At 43.2% G+C, this 26,690-nt stretch overlaps 1 protein-coding gene across 2 annotated transcripts in view; it reads left to right on the top strand.

Annotated features, from left to right (window-relative positions):
* The window catches only part of ITGA9 (integrin subunit alpha 9), a 305,024-nt gene that overhangs the window by 65,123 nt on the left and 213,211 nt on the right, over positions 1-26,690 (top strand). For both annotated transcript variants that reach the window (XM_065399121.1, XM_065399120.1), the window contains 4 exons: positions 2,571-2,661; positions 3,233-3,278; positions 10,079-10,233; positions 18,081-18,241. In XM_065399121.1, coding sequence (XP_065255193.1) covers positions 2,571-2,661; positions 3,233-3,278; positions 10,079-10,233; positions 18,081-18,241 — 453 coding nt within the window. The remainder of the gene's footprint in view (positions 1-2,570; positions 2,662-3,232; positions 3,279-10,078; positions 10,234-18,080; positions 18,242-26,690) is intronic.

Genomic DNA, 26,690 nt, shown 5'->3' with positions numbered 1-26,690 from the left:
CGGGGGCGGAATCTGGCACTGCTCTCTTCCCAGCAGGACCAGACATAGTGAGAAGGAAAAGATTCTAGGGACTCCTTCTGCAGAAGCACACTTGACTACTTTGAGGTGCTCCTCCTCCCAGTAGGAGAAGGTGTCAGGAGAGCAGTCTTGAGATTCCACTTTATCAAACCACCATGAAGTAAAAACTGCTTACGTATGCCATACAGGCACTGAAGCATTGAATATAATTCCAGGGTAATTTAGTCTTTGCATCTTGGGAATTAAGAAGATAAAATCCCATACATCCCATTAAAACATGCCCCATAGTCTCTAATATTTGTCTAGCAAGCTTTTGCAAAGGCAGATTTCACACCCCCTCCTCTGGCTGTTTGAAGGTCTGATCTAAATATTTTTGGTTGCTGGGAGAGATCCTACATAGTAAATCACTTTAAGCAGAATAAAGGATTTAGTGGTTATAGTGGAGACTCTTTAATAGACTGTAAGGGATTAGTCCTTCTGCCTTTTACTGTATGTACAGTATGCATTGGTTTTTACAAAGAAAGTTAAAACCATTTTATGATACTTCTAAAATGCGATAATTTGTAGCATATGTATGGCTCAGCTCTGCACTCTCTTCTCAGAAATAGTTGCTGGAAGTGGGGATCTTCTCATTTGGTAGACGACTCTGGACTTCTAAGCTCCTGCATGTCCAGATTGGAGTTTTTGTTTTTCATTTTCGAGGAAATTTAGTGCATTAGACACATTGACAGTGCTGCAGATTAAAGTTCTTGTTCCTCCCCTCCCACAGCAAAGTGGGCAAATGCAATACACCTGCCCCTCATTCCTGGGAGAGACCACTTCTAGACAATTAAAGGACACCCATTGTTCTGTCTTGGTGCCCTTTTCCTTCCTTGGCCATCCAGGATACCAATTGTGGCACTATTTTTACAATGTATCCTAGTACCTATTCCAAAGGGATTAGACTGAAGCCACCAATTCATTTTTCATATGCCACCAAACAGCCATTAAATGCTTATAACTTTTGTTCCTTACCTACCTGGCCTGGATTTGAACCCGCCACCTTGAGGTGAAAGGCTTTGTGTATCCTATTACCATGCCCCTGAGCCATCCAGATGCCCTGGATTTCCTCTTTTAAACAAGCTCTGAGAGGAAGCGGCCCCTCATCATATACATTTTCACCCTTTTCGTTCCCTTTTCTACTTTAAATCGTTCTCTATATCCGTGCCTCACTCCCCTACAGCAACTTTAGTGATGGCTCTGAGCTAAAGCAGCTTAATTGGCTTGCAACGTAATGCATGTGCTAAATAAATAGTCTGTCTAAGCTTCATGGCTTGCTGTTTTCATTCATGGCACTTAAAGGAGAACAGCATTATACCTCAGCATTTATACCATAATAGCCTGCAGATGTCTGTGGGATATCTGTAGGCAGAACTTACCACCCTATTAGGGACCCCCCAAAAACTTAATCCTGTTCTATGATGTAAATGTAATGTGAGGAGCAAGTTTCTTCCAATTGCCTAATGTTAACTGCCCTTGATTGGGAAAGTTTAACTCTGTTGTTTTAAAGCATAGTTTCCCCTTTAGAACTGGCTGTTAGGATCACAGGTTAGTTTTAAGGATCTCTTTTTCCCCCCCCACTACTGTATTGGTTTTGAATTTTCTCTTTCAATGAATTTCTTGTGTGACATTTTGGCTACTATTAACGTTCTTGTATGGGCTGGACAAGGAAGTATTGTAGCCTGGAAAAGGCTGTGAAGCACCACTAGCAACCCTGTAATAGGTCTTTTCCATTTAACTTCTGTGGTCGGATCCCTTTTTGAACTCAGATCTCCTTTCTTTTGCATACACAGGAGCCTGTGGGCCATGTGGCTGGCTTGGAAGATGAGGTTTTAATATCTTGATTTGTTCCAGATAAAACATTTGCCTTTTTAACTATTTAAGGAAAGTTCCTATGTGTTAGTGATTTTTAAGAAGCCCTTTGGGTTTGGGAGACAGAAATGAGATATGGCATCAGCACTGGTACAAAATACTGTATGATAGCTGATGGAAAAACAGAATTTCCAACTGGCTATGGCAATGAATCTCCCTCGTTTTGACCTTGAACATATTGACAAACTTTTTTTAGAGTAAGTGGTCATGTTGGATTTGATGTTTCAATTAAATTAACCATTTTTTTGAGTGATGCTCCATAAAACTCTTAATCGTGTGAGTGCAGGTGATGGAAAAGGTTTTGTGGAATACAAAATTAGACCCTGTCTTCTATAAAGAATATATTTGATATGCTGTTCATTTTGTGTGTGTGTGTGTGTATTTGTATTATTTTAATCAACACTAACTTTTAACTCAAGTCAAGACCAGAAAACACTTTCTCACATAAGAGATCATGGGACTTACACATATGAATAGGATTTGCAGGATTATGGTTTGCAAGGTCAGGTTCCAATAGTGCTCTGGCAGTAAAAAGAGGCCTCAGTGTACATGAGGATCTGGCCTTGAGAGAAGAGCCATGTGGTGCTTTATATTAATTTTGATTCCTTTCGTTGATTCCACTTCTATACTATCTGTTGCAGAAACTGTCTGGGCAAACTATAAACCCAACGCTGCGGATGTTTGGCCAGTCCATATCAGGAGGAGTTGATATGGATGGAAATGGTTATCCAGGTATGTTTACTACAATTATAACAACAATAAAAAAAGCAGCAGATAAATATAGTATATCAAGTAGTTTCCATATTGCTTACTAAAGAGCCTTCAAATCAGTAACAGGAAAGCTTACAGTGTGAAGTGTAGGTGTCTGCCTTTTTCCTCGCTCAGTGAAAGCTGCTGACATGATTAGTCTATCTCATAGACACCCCAGGTTCAGTTGTCTGGGTTTAGAACCTATGGTACAGGACTGAGAAACAAAGTTGAGAATTTTTGCTTCCTAGGAAGGTAGTTACTTTCTAGAGGGTAGTTTCTATTTAATGGAAAAAAATTGAGCTGAGATGATGATGATACAAAAAGAGAGAACTGAAGTGACCTGAAGAACCCAATTTTGCAGTTCCAGTGGAGGCAAAACAAACATTGTGATGTATTGATCGGCAGAACTAAGTTGCGAATGGGGAAATATTTTATTTATTAGTACATATTTTTCTACTGAAAAATTGTTATGAATAAACAGACTACAAGGGTTTGGTTTCTGTGTCCTTCAAATGCCATTGTAACAGTAAAAGTTATGAAACTTTGTTTTCAGATGTGACCATTGGGGCCTTCATGTCAGACAATGTGGTGCTTCTAAGGTAAGAACAATTTCTTCCTTTTTTTATGATGTTTTTCTGGCTCCTGTTTATTGGTTATGTGGTTTCTCAGTCTTCCTCCAATAGTTTTTATTTTCTCTTCATTATGGTCAGAAGAAACAAGTTAGATTATTTTGTACACTGTACCCAATAGGGGTGCATGGTACCTTACAGAATAAATAAAAGGGACCCAACCCCAAAGAACTTATTATCTAATTTAGACACACACCATGGGATGCCAAATAAAAAGATGGGTGTTGGGAACATGGGGAGAGTGTGGGTTATAGAAGTAACAGATTGAGATTCCTTTATGGAAAGATAAAGTTGTTTATATAGTCACTTGAATTTGTGTGGCTCTTTTTTTGTTTTTAGCTATATAAAATATCGTTTGATTTAAGGAAACAAAATTGGGCAAGAGGGCAGCAGTGGATGGTGTAGGACTGTAGCTCAGTGTTGGAAAGTTGGAGTGAAAGAAGTGAGCCTGGAAGGATTTGAAGGAGAGTGACGTTGCAATGCATGCAGGATCTGGACAACTATTTTGAGGTGTGCAGGTGCCATGGAGTTACTTGTTGGAGGTGGAGACCAGGGAAGCTACAAGGTCTGACAAATTGGAAGAGTGAAGGGGATGTAGTGGGGCTAGAACTGAGGCATAGGCAGGGTAGAGCTTTGAAGGGAAGGATGAGGAATTTGAACTTTATGTGGCAGGAGACTGGAAGTCACTGCAAGGACTCAAGGAGGGTGTTGAAGCGGTCAGAGAGACAGGTGAGGAAGATGGTTTTTTTCTGCATTTCGTTGGGTAGACTTTGAGGGGCACCATGTAAATATCAGGCAGCCACAGAGGAGGACGAGGTGGTGGGGTTGTAGTCAATATGATAGATGACTTGTGCAATGGTTAAAGCTCATGTGGTACAATGTTGAGTGCTGCTAACATAGGTGTCTATCAAATCTCCAAAATCATGTTACTAAATATGGAATATGATACCTGTAACACGGCATTAGAAAAGAAATCAAGAGGCTACATCAAGAGTTTAGATTGCTGCAATTTACTCTTCTTGGGGCTGCCCTTGAGAGCTCTGGGTTCTGTTACTACTTCTGATACTGACTTGCTGTGTGACCTTGGGCCGCTCACCTGAACTTTCATGTCTGTTTTCCCATCTATAAATGGGGTTCATGATACTTGCATACAGTACCTCGCGGGGATGTAGTGCAGCTTAATTAATTTTTTTGCAAAGTACTTTGACTTTCTCAGATGAAAGGCGCCCTTGGAAGAGGAAAGTGTTGTTTTTATTTTTATGCTGATTTATATTTTGGGCTATTTTTGCCAACAACTACATTCTGAATAAACACTCGAATGTTTAATAAAACAACAGTGTCAAGAACTAGATGGAACAGTCATTTGAAGATTTTGTGGAATGGTCATTTTAATAGAAGAAATATGGGGCTGGGGAAATAATTAAGAGTTGTGGAATGAGTCTATCCCCCTATGTGTCCTGTTAGATACTGTTTCTGTTCCCATTGAAGTCAGTAGAAAAACTCCATGGTGCAGGTGCTGTGTACTTTGAGAACCATTAATATTCTATTATTACTCAGACAAACAGAGGAAGCCAGTAGCTTTTCCATCAAATGTTGTGAAATATCAACAGATGAAATCTCTGAGCTCTGTTCCTCAGAAATAGCTTGAAAAGGAAATAAAGGTGCAAACACTTATGCTGCTTTAGTGTTGTTGTAAAGAGATAAACTGGATGTATGAACACATGGGCCTAGAACCAGGGACTGCAGGTTTTAAGGCAGGTGCCGCTTCCTTGTCACCACCACAGGTCTGGGCATGGTTGCCATCAAGAGGAACCGAGAGACTAAGCCCTGCAGGAAGTTCTACTCTAAGGGGCACGTGCAATAGCCCTCTGTGATTCTCTTGATTGGCTGGCACTCCACATATAAACCATTTCAGGGCGTTGCCTGAACAATGCAGACCTCTAGTGTGCCTCTGCCTTAGATGTCACTTTCTGTGTCTTGGCTTGATTCCAGACTCCTGGCTCTTGGCCTAGGCTGAGCTCCCAACCCTAATCTTGGTTTACTATCTCTGGTTTAAGACTGTTGCTGACTCTGGTGAAAGGCGCTGGCCTGGCCCATCCCCAATTCCTGCCTCATGTTCTCAATTTGGTAACAGACTCTGAGTTTGTAGTTTTGACCTGGCCTGGCCCCAGATTGATCTCTGACCTTCAGACCGAATACTGAGCAACTCACTCCATGCCCACAGGCCACACATGAGGCGGTCCCGATGGTGGAAGGTTTCTTGTGACATCAGCAAGAAAATACACACAGTGTAGCAACCTGAATCCAATCACTAAATCAATGCCTGTTTATTTCTTTAGAGATTAGTGCATTATGGACTAATCATGTGTCTAGGCTAATTAATTGCAGCTACTGCCGGTCAGGGAGTGTGCCATGCTTGCTGTTTGGATTCAGATTAGGGTAAAGGAAAATACTCTTTTTTTCCCAATAGTTCTTGTAAAATCTTTTGGCCAAAAACAATATACGTCTTGCCAAATGATATTAAAAAGCTTTTGTGGAAGCCACTTTGATTTGGGGCTGATGATGGTGCCTCTGTGTGTGCATTGCAACTTGATATATACCCATTAAATAGGCTAATTTTAAAGATATCATGCAGCACATAGCTTGCAAAATAGTATGTTTAGGTAAATATACAAGTTAATCTATTTTACTCCCTCCCCAAGCATCTGAGTGCAGGCACTTCCATGATGTGAGATGATCCTGGGAAGTTTGCTCTTTCCTCCTCTTTTCTATGAATATCAAACTCCCATTGTTAGTTTTAGATACTGTTAAGAGAGACTGAGTTGCCATCCGAGACTGTTGTTGATCTTGCTCCAGTTAAGTGCCTATAACCACTGCCACAAGCCACAGCCCCAGATGTAAATGGCTTGTGGAGGGACTCCTAATGTGGTCTGCTCTATGCACTGCATGGCTCCTTAGCCCACCTTAGAACTGAATCTGCTGTTTGCTGCACATTTTTTGAGTGTGTGGGAGGTTTGTTACTTGAGTTACCTTTGGAATATTCATACTTAAGATCTGCAGAACTGAAAGCACTAAGAATAACAGTTCATGCATTCTTGGGCTCTGATCCTGCATTGAGACTGGTTCTCATTGCAGGACTGGGGCCTTGATTTCTTAACCACTTGCTCCAATAGGGTTACCATCCGTCCGGGTTTCCCCAGACATGTCCGGCTTTTTCAGCTTTAAATGGCCGTCCGGGGGGATTTCTAATAAAGTAGAAATGTCCGGGATTTCCCCCCTCCCCTCATGCAGAGTGTGGCGCGGCTGATTGGACGGCTGGGCCTGATTGAAAGTCGCTCGCCGCCACTGGGGCCTCTAGCAGCCAGAGTCCCTCCCCCTCCCCCGCTCCCTCCTTTGGGTTTGTTTAGTTTGGAAAAGAGAAGACTGAGAGGGGACATGATAGCAGTTTTCAGGTATCTAAAAGGGTGTCATAAGGAGGAGGGAGAAAACTTGTTCACCTTAGCCTCTAAGGATAGAACAAGAAGCAATGGGCTTAAACTGCAGCAAGGGAGGTCTAGGTTGGACATTAGGAAAAAGTTCCTAACTGTCAGGGTGGTTAAACACTGGAATAAATTGCCTAGGGAGGTTGTGGAATCTCCATCTCTGGAGATATTTAAGAGTAGGTTAGATAAATGTCTATCAGGGATGGTCTAGACAGTATTTGGTCCTGCCATGCAGGTGTAAGGGGACTGTTGCCCCCTTACTAACATTCAGTGGGGGTGTTTTGATTGGCTTGCTCCCAGTACTAAAAGGGGAAGGGTCGATGGCAAATCAGGAGCCTGAGACTGACAGTCCCCAGGAACAATGGGGAGAGGCCAATGCTCCAGATCAGCCTGATTGACAGGGCGGGCAGGCTAATCAGAGGGTCAGGAGGCGAGGGAGGTCCCGTCCTCTGTGTGAGCTGGAATTGCCTGGGTCAGACTGAGTGGGGCCGAGCTAAGGAGAAAGCAGGGGCCCAAGCTGAGCTGGAGAGCAGAACCGTGCCAGATCCAGAGGGGCCAGAGGCGCAGCCACAGAGCCAGAGACAAAGCCCAGGGAGAGCAGATCCTGAGCTGGGAGCAGAGCTGCAGCCCCAAAGCCAGAGCACAGCCAGGAGAGAGCAGGGGCCTGAGCTAAGTTGCTGGGAGCAGAGCTGCAGCCCCAAAGCCAGAGCACAGCCAGGAGAGAGCAGGGGCCTGAGCTAAGTTGCTGGGAGCAGAGCTGCAGCCCCAAAGCCAGAGCACAGCCAGGAGAGAGCAGGGGCCTGAGCTAAGTTGCTGGGAGCAGAGCTGCAGCCCCAAAGCAGAGTTACAGAAGCAGCCTGCAGAGCAGACCTGTCCTGGGGGCAGAGCTGCAGCAACCAGAGCCAGAGGGGCCAGAGAAGCAGCCCAGGGAGCTGGAGGCAGAGCAGCAGCAGCAGCCGTGCTGAGGCAGAGTGGAGCTGGGGCTGGAGCAGTCCGGAGCTGGGTGCGGTGAGCAGCTGGGGAGAGTGAGGGGGACCCTGGCAGTGGGCCCAGCGCAGGGAGATACCTCAGCCAAGAGGCCTTGCAGGCCAGACTTGGAGGGGGATCGTAACCCTGACAGGGCGGGGGCGACGCTGGGAAGAAGGGTCCTGCCACCTAGAGCCTGAGAGCGTGTGGCCACCGCCAGAACAAGTGTCCAACCCACAGCGTCCCTGCAGCACAGCCAGGGCCTGAGAAGGAGGCCCGGGACCTACAAGGAACAGACTGTGAACTGCCCTGACGTTCCAGAGACACTGCTTGTGATATTCCCTGCCTCAGAGCAGGGTGATGTGTTTCCTTTAACCTTTTCCATTTTTCCTTATTCTTTTTTAAAAGTAATTGTTAATTAAATAACTTGTATTTGCTTTAAATTGTATAAAATGATCAGTGGGTCAGGGAGGTGCCCAGTGCAAAGAGAGTACCCTGGAGTGGGGACACCCTAGCCCCTGTCCTAGGTGACCACAGCAGGGTTGGGGGTCAAGCCCCCCAGGAATCCTGGGCCCAGCCTTGTCGGGGTTTACGAGGACTCTGCCAGACAGGAGAGTGGAAGGGGAGTCCTCAAGGGCAGGGAAGCCTCTGGGTAAAGGAAGTGGGAGCGAGGACTCGGATCCTTTCGTTAGCCCACTTCACCGGGGTAGTGCAGAAGCCAGGAAAGTTCCCCACAATAGCGGGACCATTCCCCCGCTTACACAGGCAGGGGACTGGACTTGATGACCTCTCGAGGTCCCTTCCAGTCCTAGAATCTATGAATCTATGAATCCCTCCTCCCCCGCAGAGCAGCGCGGAACAGTGTTTGGGTCCACGTGGAGCCCGCAGCTCTCCCTCTGCCGGGGGAGCGGGGGAGCAGGGCAGGCGGGGGGGTGCAGAGGCTGCAGGGCGAGGAGGAGCAGGGCAGGCAGGGGCATAGAGGCTGCAGGGGCAGGGCATGCGGGGGACGCAGAGGCTGCAGGGTGAGTGGGGAGCAGGGGGCACAGAGGCTGCAGGGGCGGGGGGGTGCAGGGGCTGCAGGGCGAGGAGGAGCAGGGCAGGAAGGGGCATAGAGACTGCTGGGCAGGGAGGTGCAGGGGCAGGGCAGGTGGGGGGGTGCAGAGGCTGCAGGGCGAGGAGGAGCAGGGCAGGCAGGGGCATAGAGGCTGCAGGGGCAGGGGGGCGCAGGGGGCACAGAGGCTGCAGGGGCAGGGGGGGCGCAGGGGCTGCAGGGTGAGTGGGGAGCAGGGAAGCACTTAGCAACCCCCAACCAAGATCAGAGCAGGAGGGAGGAGGAGGAATGCGGGGTGCTCAGAGGAGGGGGCAGAGTTGGGGGCAGGGACTTTGGGGAAGGGGTTGGAATGGGGGCGGGGCCAGGGCCGGGGGCGGGGCCCCATGGAGTGTCCTCTTTTTTAAAATGTTTGAATATGGTAACCCTAGCTCCAAGCCTTCTGCACTTACTGTGTCATGTGGCACAGAAAACCAATACCTCGCCCTCATGGCCCTGTGATTGCGACGTGACTCTGGCTGAACTCTTCTTCAACCTGAAATAACCATAGCAACAGCCCAGGCCACAGGCTGCAAAAATGGAAAGCTGTCATTCGTAACACACAGGGGGAACTGTCAGAACTTAATTCGGTGAAGTCAAAGGAGTACTGTAAATTGTCAGTGCATGGCATGGGGGAATTAGCTGAACATTTCCCCATCCTAAATGATAGCAGTGTAATGCACCTAATGCATCTGGCACTACTATGAAAAATTACCCCACCTTTGTTTTTCCTAAAGTTTAGCTTAATGAATGCTGCTGCTAGAGCATTATATGGAACATTAGTGTTCACTTACCCTTTCCTCATGGCCGCAGGCCTTTTTCTCTTTTGAGCTCCCTAGCCAGTGAACATGCATAAGTGAGGTTATTGTCTTCGGTCTCTAATGCGCTAATCTCATTACCCTCCCCACTCATCATGAAGTCTCTATACACCTTTGACTAGAGATTATTTATTATTGGTCACATCTGGTCATGCATGATGTGCTCAGATATTGAGAGTACAGTTTATTAACATAAATCTGATGATATCTCACTTCAGCCACTGATGTAGTAGGATATGGGTCTCCCTCGCTGGCTGAGAGAAGGGCTAGAAGAATGCCAAATCTGTTCTAACGTTCACAATGTTGTTTTTTAATGTCTACTTGATACCAAGTATTTCCAATTTTGCTTTATTTTCATCTGGTTGAGAAACATCCCTCTAAAGCCAAACTAAATTATACTTCTTTATTGGTCTCCAGATCTAGACCTGTCATTACAATGGACATCTCCATTTTCCTGCCAGCTTCCATCAATATCACAGCTCCCCAGTGCCATGATGGCTTGCAGCAGGTGAACTGCCTCAATGTCACAGTCTGCTTTCGTTTTAACGGCAAACGTGTTCCAGGAGAAATAGGTAATGTGCATCCATAAAATGATTCTCATGCCATATGTAACTCTAGAGGAGGCTGGGTTTTAGTGATTCATGAGACATGCTTAAAGGATTCTTCAGTTTAATTGCTGATACCAATTGCTGCTTTGGGCAAATACTTTACAGTGCCTCAGTTTATTCATCTATGCAATGGGTATAAAATAAAAATTCTTACTCTACTAACAAGGATATTTTCAAGCTTCTTTAATATTTATAAAGAGCTTTGAAAATCTTGAATGAAAGGAACTGTGTGAGTACAAAGCAGTATTATGATCATGTTGAAATATTACATATATCTATTATGTTATAGGTACACATAATGCTTAATGTGCATGTGAGTATATTTGTGTGTGTGCATAAATAATATAATGATGTGGTGTAAAGTTTGGATTCGATCATGCCATTTTGGCACAGTCTAGCACCGGAAGTGGTGTGGAGCTGCGCTGCTCCAGAGGGAGCAACTTTTATAGGGCATATTCATATTTGTCGCATATTCTCCTATGTGCCCAGCCAGCAGGAAGAGGGGGCAAGCCATGGCCAGGCACCTTTGGGGTGCCATGGATATAATTAGAGGCAGTGCCTGTGCTCCCCTGACTGTACAGAATGAAATTCTTCTTGGACCTTATGTGGGCCACACAAGGGGCGGACAGACTCTTTATTCCCTCCCCTGTACTGTGCACAAGTAAGAAGCAGCTGTTAGCCACTAGGACTAGGTAGGATCTACATCATTATCACCTGAGTCTGGGATAGTTAAACTTCTCAAAGAGAACAAAATTGCTCAAAGCTTAATCTCTTTTGGGGTTCTAAGACATATACACATTCTAGGCCAGGATTTGTATGGCTGTACCTTTCCTTTCTTAGGAGTTCTTGCAAAATCCCACAGAGGAATGTATAGTTCAGCAAAGCACTTTTATCCAGATAGGATAACTCTGGTTCATCCAAAAATGTTAATTCCCATCACTGTTTTAGGATACAATTTTTTAAAGGGCCTAAGTCCCATTTTCAAAAGTGACTGTAAGCACTTTGTGGCCTAAATCTCATTGGCTTTCTTAGCCTCCTAAGTGCCAAAGATCACTTTTGAAAATAGGACTTTGGCCCTTTTGAATATTTTACCCTCGCTCTCATTTTGTATAGCTCTACAGGGTGTTAAGAAACACACTTTCCTTTCTCATTCAAGTGCATTCTCATATTTCTGGAGGGAACTAATCTTCTTGCAGCATACCACAGATGAGAGCCAGTTTAATTTCAATGAATTATGATACAAACTATACCCTTTTGTAACTTACTGCAGTTAAAAGAACATTTGAATACTTTTGGCAAATGTTACCCATCCCCTAGTAAAGAGTTCTTTGTTAAGTAGATAATGATATAACTCTCAGACATTGTCTTTTTATACAATGCAGCTAATCAAAGCAATTTGTTAGAAGAACATAGCCAGCATTATGTAACTGTGTAAAAACTTTTTGGGATACAATTTGGACACAGTGCCTCAAATAAGCATTTAATTTGGATTATACAAAACAATGCATTTTAATTTCTTTCAGGTTTCATAGTAACAATATTTTGGGGGGGGGGGGTAGTGGTAATGTGACACCTCTCACATAACTGGTTAAATCTTAGGGAACGGGTTATTAATACCAAAAACTGCTTCAGCTAAATATGTTTAGATTCAAAAGTCTTTCGACCCAATTTATGCATTAAAACATATGTATGGGAGATGAGTTAATGTGTACAGCACCTAACACGATGGGGTCCGGGTCTATGACTAGCGTTCCTAAGCGCTGTGGTTATACAGATAGGAAATAATTATATTATGTATCGGAGCCTCATGGCCAAGGTTTTCAAAAGGGGCTAATGATTTTGGGGTGTCTCCATTTTAGATGCCTTGAAGGGGCCCGATATGCAGGAAGTTGGTGCTCAGCACTTTTTGAAAGTCAGGCCCCTGTAGGACATCTGAAGTTGGGCACTCAGAGTCACTAGTCTGTTTTGAAAATTGTGGCCGTTGTACTTATCTCATGCTGTCTAGAGTGGCTCACGCCCATGAGTGCCTACTTCAGGGCACACGGTCAAAAACAAGGCAGACACCGCAAACTGGTGGTGTGTTCCATCATTAAATTTCACCAAGCCAGTATCAAATGTGAACTCCTGGACCACTATACCAGCCTGGAGAGTGTAAGGGGACTGTCTAAGACTATCTCAGGCAAGTTGGACTTAGTGATAAATGGTCATTTACATCAAAAATCACAAAATATTTAGGTTGCTTCCAGTCCCAAGAGGTCAGTCACTTACCCCAGATCAATTGGTACCCTAGACCTTACACCAAAGACAATGCCTGTAGCCAATCCCGTAAGAAACTATCTAAAGGTTTATTAACTAGGAAAAATTAGTTAGTCACAAGTTAAAGCAAAAATACATACACACAAATGAGTTACCATCTCTGATTCCTACAGATGACAGAGATATGGTAATCTGTCAATTCAAAAATATATTTCAGGGCAGACCCAGGGGTAGCCCGTGGGGATCTCTGCCTTCATTTAATGTCTCTGGCCCTGTGAGAGTTCAGACACCAAAGAGATGAAAAATCTACATGTCAACTACTTTTATTTCCCTCTTCCAGCATTCAGATCGATGGGACAAGGCCTCCTGCACGTACTTCTCCGTGGGTGGATGGGGCAATTAACAAAGTGTTTGTCTTATGGCCCACTTAATTTTTGATAGCTCTCCTGAGTGAGTGGGGTGATTCCCAGGCTTGGGTTCACAAATTCAGAACAAACATTTTCAAAGTTATAAAGCATATTTCCTTTTAGCATGGAATACCGATGTTACAAGTGAGATTAATGCATGCAGCAGTTTTCAAGCATTTCATAGTCTAAACACTAAATGCATTCTTATAAGACTAACTATATTGGTGAGCTGGTTTGGTTTCCAGCGATGAGTTTGTCAGTTCTTAGCTAATGCCTATAACCTTGGCCAGAGCTGGCACTTGGTTTTCCAGCATCACATCTGCATGCAAGTTTTACAAGTCTGTACCGAACATGCAGTCACTACCCTATTCTTTCTATTATAAACTCGTATCTAAAATGTTTATTTTCATGTATTGCTATTTAATTCAGCGACCCATAAAGAAAATCTGTCTCCAACTTAATTGGGTTGATCAAACACATTTTAAAGATGGACCTTTTTCTCCCATTTTTTGCCCAGCACTATCTGCAGTACTACTAGTACTTTCACAGCTATTTGTAGACCAGTGTTTATTTTCACAATGTACTGTGTCATTTGCAAAGTACAAATCCTATCCATTTTATAGGCACTTTGTGCAGACTGAAATCTTCAGCGTCTTTTTCAGCTGAAATAGTTAGGGCTGAGTTAAAGAGGCATAGGATAGCAAAATGTGTTGCTTTGCACGGTGTGGCAGTCATTGTCTGACCTTTCTCTTTGCTGCAGCATGCGCTAGAAGGCTAGGTGGTTGGTTGTATTTTATATCCAGACAGAGCATTACCTCACAGGGTTTTGGATGTGTCAGAAATAGGAAACTTATTTTTAGTTAGTTATTTTTCATAAATCCCAGCGTCTGGCTTAGGCTGTTCCTTGCTTCCCTGGTTTGTGACCAGAAAGCTGCTTCAGGCATGGCTTTGGTGTTCCATCTTCCAGTGCGTTTTGGGGCCTTCATTTTTTCTATATAGTCCTGAGCAATCCCTCATTCGATAGTAGCTACCTTTGCCTTGCTTATTCCCTAGGTGACAGAGCAAGGGAACAGTTTTCTTTGAGAACTAAGGGCAATATTACTGCATACATTGTAAAAAGGGGAGGAGCGTAAAGAATTGACAGATAATATCTGATTCCCCCTCTTTGGCTTTGCCTTGTCTAGTCTAGAAAAAGGTTGAGTTTAGGTCCTACCTAGGGCAGGTTTACACTACAGACCTATATTGCTATAACTACGTCCCTCAGGGGTGTGAAAAATCCACAGCCCTGAGCAATGTAGTTATACCGATCTAACCCCCCCCCAGTATAGAAAGTGCTATGTAGACAGGAGGCGGATTAACTACGCTGTAGTGCTGTATGTGAATTCAAGCCCCTAGCTAATGTAAGCTAGATAAGCCTGACCTTTAAACTATGATTCCTAGTGAGACAGGGTAATAATTCTAGCTTGATGTTACCAGGTTGAATTGCAGCTTAGGCTGGAGCACTGTTCCTGGCCTTTCCCTGCATAATCCACAGGTCTGAGCACAATACCTTGTCAGCATGCTTCCAAACAATACCCCTTTCCGAGCTGAAGGCCCAGAACAGGAAAATGGAGGCTGCTTGGGTCTCCCATATTTCAGGGCACTGTACTACTCGCCTAGCCACTGGCAAATGAAAGGAAACTTGCTATGCTCGCAGACGGGATAATTTATTTATACAGATTAAAAAAATACCAAGCTACAATTTAATTTAAAAAAAATGCTTTTGTGTGAATTGGATGATTTTCAGTGCTTCTAAAAATGACAGGTTATAGGGCTGGCTGGAGCTAGGCATTGTGTACGCAGATGCTGCGGAAGCTTCTTCACACAGCTCAGTCAATGCACTTGACTTCTCCCCTGCATCACCTCAGTCTAGTCCACTGCAAGAGAATTCCCTAGGTAGACGCAGCTGATTGTGCCCAATTGTAGAGTGGTTTTGTGGGTGGAACTACACTTTGTTTGAACTCGTAATTGGTGCACTTCAGGTGGTTCAGAGTTTCTCTTCAGTTTGGATAAGCCACCAGGGTTTAAGATACCCTTAATACCCTTAATCTAAAATACGTGATGTTACGCTGAAAGTAGGTGTTTTGCTGCTTGTGTATTGAAACATAACAAACTGGAGCAGGGGTACCTAATGCAGTTCTTCTTAGCGTATGTGCAATGTGACCGGGATTGATCACTGAATTTGGTCCGTTGGTTGGATCATGAGCTATCCCGGCTTGGGCCAGGTGCTGACGGGGAGTGCGACGTGAATGCTGATCCATGCCCCCCACCTACTGCAGTGTGTAAGTGGGTATGTGACACTTGAGAATGAAAATCATGTGGTGTGTCTGCTACTCCTTTTTCAGCAAGTATCTTACTATGGCATTAATTGGCACATCTAGTCTGCTGTAATGGTGAATGCCCTTGTTTGCAAATGAACAAAATATACTTCTGAATGCAGTTTTAGCAAACCTTTATAAAGATTTAGTTTGAATTCTGGGCAGAGAATTGGTCATTTCAAAGTTTAATCTAAACTGATTGCATGCATGCCAAATTTTTATTCACTTCTGAAGTCAAAGGCCAAATCCCATAAACATTTAAGAGGATGCATGTGTTTGAGTACCCCTGGCAGACTCTGAAAGGTTACTAGTGAGAGTTAATTTAGTAGCAAAAACTTGCTACCCAATACTCAGAGCGAATGGGAATAAACTCTCCCACCCTGGTTCCTTTTTTGTTTTGAAGCAACAAAGAAAAAAATCTTATTCGTGGTATTTCAGCTTTTCCACTGATGTGACATCATTGGATGTAGCATAGGAATAAGTTGCCAAAAGAAAAGGGAAAAAGATGTGAAATGTGCTATTTAAAATGTATTAATCAAAAACATACATGGTTGCTATAGAAGGATGGTAACTGGAATGGTTTTGTTTAGAGGCTCTGTGCAGTGTTCTTATTAGTATTTGGGTTGCTTATTATGCTGTTCATCTAGACAAGAGCTGCTAAATGTTGCATTTCTACTTAAGAATTTTAAAAGGTTTAGGAAACACTCATGAATTGAACTTCCCAACACCTCAGTGAATTAGGTAGCCATTCTTATCCAGCTTTACATCATTTGGGGTCTAGGGAGCTTGTCCTGGCCCCTGAGGCTGGTGACGAGTGTCTGCAGTGCCGTGTGTTCTGCTTGCACTGCTCTTGCATTTGCCCACAGATTTTCTTGTCTTTTGCAGCAACAGTTGTTCCTGCAGTTGATATCATAGGTGTAGTCTCAGCAACGGTAGGAGGGGAGGGTCTCCTAGGAAACAGAAAGAGGAGACAGGATTGGGTGTACAACCTAAAATCAAAAATGGATTTTTTTGTCTTTAAAAATAGGCCAAAATTTGTGTCATGCTTGACCTCAGTTTAGGTCTGATTCTGAGTTGTGTTGGGCACACACAACTCCCATCAGCTATAGTGGGAATTGGAGTGCTCAGTGCCTCGCAGGATCAGATCCTTTTACGCGAACTGTTTTTTTAAAGTGATACAGAGGGTTGGAGGGACACACTCTTATTTTGGTGTAGATCAGGCTTATTTTGGTTTAGTTTCAATCGTTTAGGAATTAATTTAAGCCAAACTGAAATCAGTCTGATTTAAATTGAAATAAGAATGCCCACAGAGCCTTTTGCATCAGTTTGAAAAACGATTTAAGTTAAACCGATCCAACTACTGTGTATAGACAAGGCCTAAGTGAGGCCAATGACAACAATTGTGTTTTAAAGAGCCCAGAATGTTCTCCTATTTAAAAAAAAAATTCACATACCCTAATTTCTTCTTGGATTGAAAACTTGTAACAATTTTAAAGTCTTCTAAAAAGATTGTCGTTTAGAGGTAGCAGTAACAGTTAGCTGGTTTAAATCAAAATTGATTTAAAAAACAAAACAGATGTATACACTTTTAAGGAAATCATTAAAATTCTGCTCAGATAATCAGTGTTTGGCCTAATTATGTAATAATGCACAGAAACAGACATGAGCTAACTGTGACGTACATCACATGCAGACTAATTAAGCCCTGTGTTGCTGGTCATCTACTGATGTTCCCTTTATTGTATTAACATTCAGCTGAAATCACTAAGGACCACATCCTGCAATAGGATCCACTAACGTACGGGCCTCTGTGCTTTGTGTAGAGTCCCACTGACTTTAGTGGTACAGGCATCCACTAAAAGAAAAAAGCTGATTTCATTGCTGGTTCAGGACCACAGACATTGTTGCATTCACTTGTACGGCAGGTAGAATCCATCTGGATTATTCAACCAGTAAACAAATTGTTGAGTAAACAGATAAGAAGCCTTGTCAAGGGCACAATAGTATCAAAATACAAAACAGCAAACTTTACTAAACTACGCACCAGATAGAAAAGAATGAAAGAAGACCCCCTGGTGATAGTTTATTGGTCTATGAGCGCATGTTCTGTAGTTTTCAGGGGAATAATATTCATAAAGGGAAATGAAATACAAACAACGTCCTCTAGTTAAATTCTAAATGCTAATGAGATTATAATTCAACCAGGAAATGACAAGTTCTTGTTGACATCTGGTTCTTAGTTTATGGTGATGTGGAGGGAAAACAAAGCATGTTTTTCTTTCAACAGGGTGAGTAAAATATCTCTAGAATTTTTTGAATTATTTTTTACTAGTGCTTTCTCACATTCCTGGTAAAGGGCCTCCTCATCCAAGGTGCTGAACATCCTCTAAGGCTTTGTCTTCACTACCCGCCGATCCGGCGGGTAGCAATCGGTTTTTCGGGGATCGACTTACCGCGTCTAGTGAAGACGCGGTAAAATCGATCCCTGATCGCTCTGCCGTCGACTCCGGAAATCCACCTCGGCAGGAGGCGGCAGCGGAGGCGGCGGCAGCGCGGCAGCGGTCGACTTTCCCGCGTCCTCACCGCTAGGTAAGCCGACCTAAAATACGCAACTTCAGCTACGGTATTCACGTAGCTGAAGTTGCGTATCTTAGGTCGGACCCCCGCTGCAGTGTAGACCTAGCCTAAGTAAACCTGCCAGAAGATATAACAAGACAAACTGAAAGGCTGCTAGAAAAGAACCACCTTGGGCTAACAGTCATGGAATCTTCTTGTTTTCTTTTTTTGGCAGGTTTGAATTATATCTTGACTGCAGATGTGGCAAAGAAAGAAAAAGGCCAACAGCCCAGGGTTTACTTTGTGTCTTCTGGAGAAACAATGGGACAGGTTGTGGAGCAGTTACAGCTGTCGTACATGAGGGAAAAGTGTGATCACTACCTAGCCTACGTGAAGGTCAGTACATTCCATCTCTTCTCTGGCATTCACCTTTTTGCAGTTCCATCTGTTGCTTTAAGTATTTATTCTATAAGCCGTCAAAGCAGTTATGTTTGACTTGGTTTGGGATGCTTTTGCTTTTCAGTTCCTGTGGTTGAGCTTTCCTGGATCAATGGAAGGGCCTTCTCAGTGGAAGGTTTTGAACTCGCCCCCGCCTCTCCCCCCCAGGGATCTGCCCTAGGAGGCAGATATGGATTTGATGGCCTTCAGCACACAATGCAAGAAATATTAATTGGATGGATTGTGTTTTTGTTTTGGCTGTTATATTTCCCCCAAATATGGATGCTAAGTTACTATGGCGGAACAGCAGTAGTTGGATAGCTTTATTTCATATGTATGTTTTCGTGTCTAAGCAGTGGGCACTTTCCAAATCATTTGCTTACATTGCCATGATGACTATGGGAGTCTCCCAGGTGGCTGCTGGCTCAACTTTCAGTTCTGGGGCACACTCTTGACTTCATTTTGGGTTGAGATTGGAATTTTTATCCATGTCATGGATTGATTGTTACCTCCTTTATTCAAGATTGGGGATGTGTGTCTCCAGCCATGTTTTTGGAGGGATGATATTGTTCCTTTGACAGAGTACGCGACCAATGAGTTGGTAGGAAATGCTAATGATCTTTGGTCTACAGCTGTTACTGAAGAAATGTCCCCTAGGTGTCCTCCTAGTTGAGAAGTAAATAAAAAAGCAATAGAGAATTATAATTCTGTTTATAGAAGTCTAGAGATGGTTAAAAATAATCCATGTAGTAAGGAATTATTTTTTTAAATTGTATACATGACTTTTGTGTTTTAATGTGTAAAGCATCATGATGCAAATCTGTGGAGCAGTATGCTGAGATGATATGACTGGCCTGGTGATGCAACTGGCCTCTTGTTTCAAGGACACTTCTCCATAAATTAAACTGACCTAAATTCACTTTGCTTCACATGGCAGATACTGAGACAGTCCCTGTTTTTAAACTCCATGTTATCTTTACATTTCCACTGACAAGCCAGTGTAGCCAATAATTCTCATAAGAAGGAACTCTTTCAGGAAGCTGCTTTGTACCTAAAGACCCTGAGCCTGGGAGATGAAATTAATCCTTGACGTTATTAGCATTTTTGTGCAAGGTTGCTGACATAATTGAAAACAAACATAGTGACCACCAAGAAAGCAACCATATGCTATTAAGTTGCTTGTGTCCCTGGATGTAGACTACGTCTTCCAAGGTTTTCTGCTTATGGTGCAGCTCCCGGTTTCTGCTGTGGGAAAAGCTCATTACAGAAAATGTAAGCAAATTAGTTTACCATTAACTGGAATATCTCAATGCATGTTTAATAATTCTGGCCTTGCTCAAAGCAGCATGTATGATCAGGCTTTAGTATATAATATTACGGAATTCTTGTGATTAAAACAGTTCAGGGAATATGCTCCTTTATTCCTTAGGTCTTGCATTAAGAAATACTTAATTTCATACTAGCCCTATTGTGGTTTTTGGGTGATGGATAGAATTCACTAGGGGGAAACACATGTCTGGAAAGCTATTGTATTTGTTATAATTATTGTTAGCTAAGGCTTGGGGTACAAAATGTTTTCAAAGAGAAACTATTTGCCTGCAAAACACTTGGGAATTGTAATTGCTTATGTAAAGGAAATATATAAACACATTTACATTTACCAGCAGCTGTTTATTAGTAAAGTGAAACAGCTGTTTAACAAATAGAATTTAGTTGTTTATAGTATAGAAGCAAGGCCAAGGTTTTTTTTCCAGTTGGGGAAACTGCAGGAAAGGTCATTAGTTTGCATAAGGAAGGATGCAAAGTAGTAAGGAATGATGATCCGTGGTAGTCTGTGCCCTCATGGGAGGAGGTGATATGATCCATAGAGAATGACATTGGAAACATCAAAGAGTCTTGCAGACTTTGGAGGAGTGGAAATGGAGGTCATGATCCTTTATTGTTCTCAGTCCTTGAGTAGAAAGCTAGTAAAAATTAAAGTTCTTTGATTACATAGTTTTGTGAGATAGCTGGTGATGAGATCTGGGTTTTAAGGTTTGCACTGGAATGATTTATCAAATATTCTTTGCTTTTAGTTTTCCTTTCCCTCCCCTTTGTACCGGGTGCTCTATGAAATTACCCACTTTTCGCACTGTGGTGTTTGAGACTGTCCCTAACCCATTCACTTTATTACCATTCATTTCAATCTTCTGTAACAGAAGTCTTAATGTAGCAGCGTTTCTTTTTGCAACTGCAGTTTGTGTGGAGTATGTGTGGTCACGATGTAGAGATAAGTGCTTAGGAAGACCAAATGAATTGATGTATTAACACCTGAGATGGGTCACCCAATCCTGGTGGGTAAACAAGCTACCTGAACCCACTGGCAGCCAGAAGAACTGCGGGTTACGTTGTTCAAATGACAGTATATTTCTAATTTGTCTAGCTGGGATTTCTCTGTTTCATTGTATAGTGGATAAGCCATGGCTTTTGGAGACAGCCACTCCACTAAAACATACTGTAGGGCTGCTGGCCTGGATCCCCAGGAAGCACTAGTGCCACACTCAGCATCTGTTCAGGCCCTTCCTTCAGGGCCCAGTTTATTCTTCAGACACAAAACTCACAAAATAACACCAAAACAAAGCTATTCCCCTGGCCAAAGCAGGCAGCACGGGTCCAGAGGCCTTTCCCCTTGTCTCTCTCTCTTCTCCCTGCTCCAGTGCCTGCCACAGGATTCACCCTGCTTCCTACAGCTGCACTCTTCAGCTGAGCTTTCATCCCTTTACAGGAATCACTTGACCCCTTCCCAGCTGGCTGTGATAATCTCTTCCCTCAGGCCCAAACACCTGTTCTGAAGAGGCTTTGTCTCCAAACAGAGCTGGCTGGCCCCAGGCCCCCTGGCCCTTAGATGCATTCATTACAATTTACACTTCATTACACTGTTGCTGAGAGAGAGCATTCACTAGTCGGATGACTCCTCCATTAATCTGAGCATGAGCTATCCCTCTTATTTCTATTATTGACTCTGAGCCTGTATAAAATTCTCTGGCTTTTTAAGTAACCGAGTTACGGATGGTGAGTGACTCTCAAAAGGTTTGGAGTTTGTGTTTGGTCCGGACAAGGCTTTAGAAGTTTGTAATCTCAGATGAATATTATTCAAACTCATTGAATCTCTCGTGGCTACATAATTATGTTTGAAATCTCATGAAACTCCTGAAAGAATTCTGTTTTCAGTCCATGGTGGAAAGCAGAATGAAACTGTTGCAGAGCCATGGACTGATGTGAGTGTGGTTCTAAAGTTAGGTGGGGAGAGAGACTGCTGCCGTTTCTGGTTAGGTGACCCTGCGGTATTTGGAATCAGAGGGACCCCAGGTGATACGCTGTTCGCCATGATACGTAAACGATCATCTGCCGCAAAACCTAAAGTTCTTTTTAGTTAAGCAGCTCTTGGAGTTTTAAAATTCTTTTGCTCAGTAGAGAATTGGGAGACCGCAGGTACAGTTGAGCTCTGATTGTGACAACCAGTGACACTCTTGAACTTCTCAGGTTAGTGTTTAGCATTGATGCCGTGCTCTTCATTGAGAGGTGCTCTACTGCTGGACAATTCCTCATGTGACACTGAACATAACAGCATGGGTAACACTAGAAATAAACTGACCTATAGTAAAAAAACAACAGAGTCCTGTGGCACCTTATAGACTAACAAATGTATTGGAGCATAAGCTTTCATGGGTGAATACCCACTTCGTCAGACGCATGTAATAGAAATTTCCAGAGGCAGGTATAAATATGCAGGCAAGAATCAGTCTAGAGATAACGAGGTTAGTTCAATCAGGGAGGATGAGGCCCTCTTCTAGCAGTTGAGGTGTTCTCTCACCAAGGGAGGAGAAACTGCTTTTGTAGTTGGCTAGCCATTCACAGTCTTTGTTTAATCCTGAGCTGATGGTGTCAAATTTGCAAATGAACTGAAGCTCAGAAGTTTCTCTTTGAAGTCTGGTCCTGAAGTTTTTTTGCTGTAGGATGGCTACCTGTAAATCTGCTATTGTGTGTCCAGGGAGGTTGAAGTGTTCTCCTACGGGTTTTTGTATATTGCCATTCCTAATATCTGACTTGTGTCCATTTATCCTTTTACGTAGGGACTGTTCAGTTTGGCCGATGTACATAGCAGAGGGGCATTGCTGGCACATGATGGCGTATATAACATTGGTGGACGTGCAGGTGAATGAACGGGTGATATTGTAGCTGATCTGGTTAGGTCCTGTGATGGTGTCGCTGGTGTAGACATGTGGGCAGAGTTGGCATCGAGGTTTGTTGCATGGATTGGTTCCCGAGTTAGAGTTACTATGGTGCGGTGTGTGGTTGCTGGTGAGAATATGCTTAAGGTTGGCGGGTTGTCTGTGGGCGAGGACTGGCCTGCCTCCCAAGGTCTGTGAAAGCGAGGGATCATTTTCCAGGATGGGTTGTAGATCACTGATGATGCGTTGGAGAGGTTTAAGCTGAGGACTGTAGGTGATGGCCAGTGGAGTTCTGTTGGTTTCTTTCTTGGGCTTGTCTTGCAACAGGAGGCTTCTGGGTACACGTCTGGCGGTGTTCACACTTCAACTGCTAGAAGAGGGCCTCATCCTCCCTGATTGAACTAACCTCGTTATCTCTAGACTGATTTTTGCCTCCATATTTATACCTGCCTCTGGAAATTTCCATTACATGCGTCTGACAAAGTGGGTATTCACCCACGAAAACTTATGTTCCAATACATTTGTTAGTCTATACGGTGCCACAGGACTCTTTGTTGCGTTTTACCGATCCAGACTAACACGGCTACCCCTCTGATACTTGACCTATAGTAGACTATCATTGGGTTTCATGTCACTAATCCACAGATCCCACAATAAAAACCCACCAGCCACATCTCGCTTCTCAGCGAAGATTTAATACCAGATTTTGTGATAAGGTCTCATACTTGTAAAACTACAAAATACACTGAATTGTGTTTACTAGCATATAATGAAGCATTGTCATAAATAATAACTCAACTACATCTTTTCACAGTAAATTAACTAATCTATTTTAGAATGCAAATGACTATAATTTTATAGTCTCCTACTTGCAAATGCAGAGATTTTTTGCAGTGGGACTCTCAGTACATTATGGAGATTCTGCTTTAAATTATTATTACAGTAATTGCAGGTCTTGTGTCAACAACAGAACTTCTTGTACTAATTGTGGGGCCATTAATTTTCCATTTCCTTATTCTGAGGATGCACTGTCTCTTAGTTGTTGCCAAGGAGCAAACTTCCTGGCGATGCATATTGTCATCTTTGTCACCACTGTGGCTATGCAGAGATTGCAAAACTTGTCACAATTTGTAATTGGTTGCTTCATGGAATATCTAGTGATGTCACTTCTTGTACCATATCTTATATAGTGTTGGCATACCAGCTGATGTCCAAAAAGCATCTCAGTTCTTATTTGAAGACATAGCATCAGAGGAAAACAGAATGCCATATCTATTTCAAATACCTTGCTCCGGTTTTCAAAACCTTGTGATTTTTTTGGCCAAATCCCTGGTCCTCAGAAAGGTGGGAATTCGGCTCCTTCAATAGAAGTAACTTTCTTTATGATAGTCTGGTCATTGTTGACTCTCACAAGTGTAGGATTGTCCACCTGTGGGAACCTTTCCCAGCATACCTTGCTATGGGGTTCTGGGGTACGGTTCTGAAAACTGCTTAGCACCTTCTGAAAATGTTGAGTATACTCAATATCCATTGACTTCAGTGGGAGCTGAGGGCAATTAGCCCCTTGTGGAATCAGGCCCCTGGCTCATAGAAATTATGCAGGAAATTATCAAAGATTGTACAAAGCTGATCATTTTGAGAGAGTCAGAAAAGATCAATTATTGCTTCATTCTCCACTATCTCAGCTCAGCATCTGCAGGCTCCCACTAGAATTTTTTTTTAAGTTCTAACTAACGCCAGCTGGCATCAAGCTATTAAGACACCACTTTACAATTCTTGTAATCAAACTACAGGTCAGTGCTTCAAATCCCTTCACAAAATGTTTTTCTAGGTTGTTTAATTATTTTAAAGGCCACCACTGTCTTCCTTCTGCGAGCTTGTCAGAATCAGTAACAAAATACATCTACTTTTACCCTGCGAGCCTCCATCAGTGTTACTGGATTAGAGGAAGCCAAAAGAATTTTTAAGCCAGTTTGTTTATTTTCTAATATATGTGCATCATTTTCAGTAGTATGCGCAGCAAACACAAAAATTAGAGAAATAGGAACGTGACAGGAAAGAGAGAAGCAAGAGTAAAGAGAGAGGCTCCAAAAATTGAAAAGAAAAAAAGTTAGATATTTTCTTCTATATTTCTCTAATCTTAATCTTGATTGGGCTGTATACTATAATGTTCTACTTGTCCTCACCTCTACTTAGAGACCATGTGAGTTGAAGGTACTCGGCAAATCCCACAGATGGACCCATAATGTGTTTAACGTGCATTCTGACCAGGGCAGTTTTACACCATTGAACCCCTTATAGGATTTTGTTTCCAGGTTGTGGCTGCTGTTACTTCCTCCTTTTCTGAATTTCCCTCATTTAGAAAAATGTGAGAGGATGGGACAGGAAAATCCACCAACCTGAATTTGAAACTGAGAGCAAACAGTATAGTGCTGCACATTTGTTAGGTCAGATCTTTTCTTCATCTTATTTTCACAAGACCATGATGATGATGATGATGATAACCCCTCATATGATCCCTGTGTTTGTTATAGGTGACCCGTGTGGGTTTGTATCCAGCTAAAGGCTGGTCAACTGAGCTAGCTATTGCTATCAATCACTGCTGTCGCTGTTCAAAGCCAGGGCCTTAACAGCCTCACCTTCATGGATGATGTTGCAAAGATGTTATAGGCATTGATAATACATAAACAGGCTTGCTCATCCTTGAGACAACTCCTCCCTTTTATATTTATTAAAGATATTCTAGTGGAAACAGGTGTTGGCTATGGTTAGTAATATTACAATAGTTTCTAGGAATCCCAGTCATGGGCCATGGCCCCACGGTGTTTGTGTCTGTTCAGTCTAGTAATAAAAGACAGTCCTGGTCTCAGAGAACTCACAATCTTTGTGTCAGACAGGACACAACAGGTAGACAAAATAGATTGCAGGTGGGTTGAGAGGACGAGGTAACAATAAAATAGAGTTTGGCAGAAACCACTGCTGCTCATATCACTTCTAAAATCCAGCAGTTGGCTGCCTTTCATTGTTTTCTCCTTTGAAAGAATGAATGACCTTCACAACTGATTTGAAATTCTGATTCCCATGAGTTTATGGGCTTTCTGGTCACTGACAGAAATTCATTGCCTAATCCTGTTCCCCATTATTGTAGATGTTCTCCTCTTCTTGATACCTCACAGTATTATTGAAGTATTGCATTTGTGCTTATGTTTGCTTGTGTTTAAGGATGTATAAGCATTTCCATTATACGCCTCTCCAAACCTTTACAAAAGTTTATCACTTTGGGGGAAGAAAAGAAATCCTTTGTGCCTGGACTTGTTATGCATTTGTCTACAAAATTTTTTTGGAAATGAAGAATCACCAACACTCTGTTTCAAGGATCACATTTTTCATGGTTCTTCACCACCAACAAAAAAGCAGCAAAAGCTGACTTCCTTTATACTAGGTTGCTGTTGTCTGGCCTTGTTAAATAGCTGTAGCTGGATTGCTCAGGATTGAGCCTGCTTGTCCACAGTGGTCTGGGAACCAGTTCTGAGAACCTAACACTTTGGCTGATGAAACGTGAGTCATGCAGCTGACCACTCCAGCCTTAGAAGGGTTAACTGCTCCATTGAATCCCTCCCCCCCTACTTCTCTTAGGCCTGGGCTACACTAGCGGGGGGGTTCGAACTAAGATACGCAACTTCAGCTACGCTATTCGCGTAGCTGAAGTCGAAGTATCTTAGTTCGACTTACCTGGCTGACCTCACGGCGGTGAGTCGACTGCCGCAGCTCCCCTGTCAACTCCGTTTACTCTTCCTGCTGAGGTGGAGTACGGGCGTCGATTCGTGGATCGATTTATCACGTCCAGACGAGACGTGATAAATCGATCCCCGATACATCGAACACTACCCGCCGATCCAGCGGGTAGTATAGACGTACCCATAGAATCAATCTCCCATTGGCTTTGACTGTTCTCCCACCCTCATAGCCTGATTGGAGTGAGTGGCTCTGGATGGTTTTGGTGTGCTTTTGTGCATTAGTGCAGAGGCTGATTTCAGAGCTGCAGCAGCTATGAAAATCAGTCACAGATGCCAAGAATGTCAGTGGATTTGGACCACGGGGTAGACAGAGAGCAATGACCTAGTGCACTGGTCAGCAGGAAGTTTACAAGTACTGTATGTAAGACCAAAGGCTCTGTGCAGCTTTGCTAAGAGTGA

This window comes from Emys orbicularis, chromosome 2 (assembly GCF_028017835.1).
Source record: "Emys orbicularis isolate rEmyOrb1 chromosome 2, rEmyOrb1.hap1, whole genome shotgun sequence".
NCBI classification, from domain to species: Eukaryota; Metazoa; Chordata; order Testudines; family Emydidae; genus Emys; species Emys orbicularis.
Note: the sequence above shows the minus strand (reverse complement) of the source record. Positions and strands in the feature narration are given on the sequence as shown.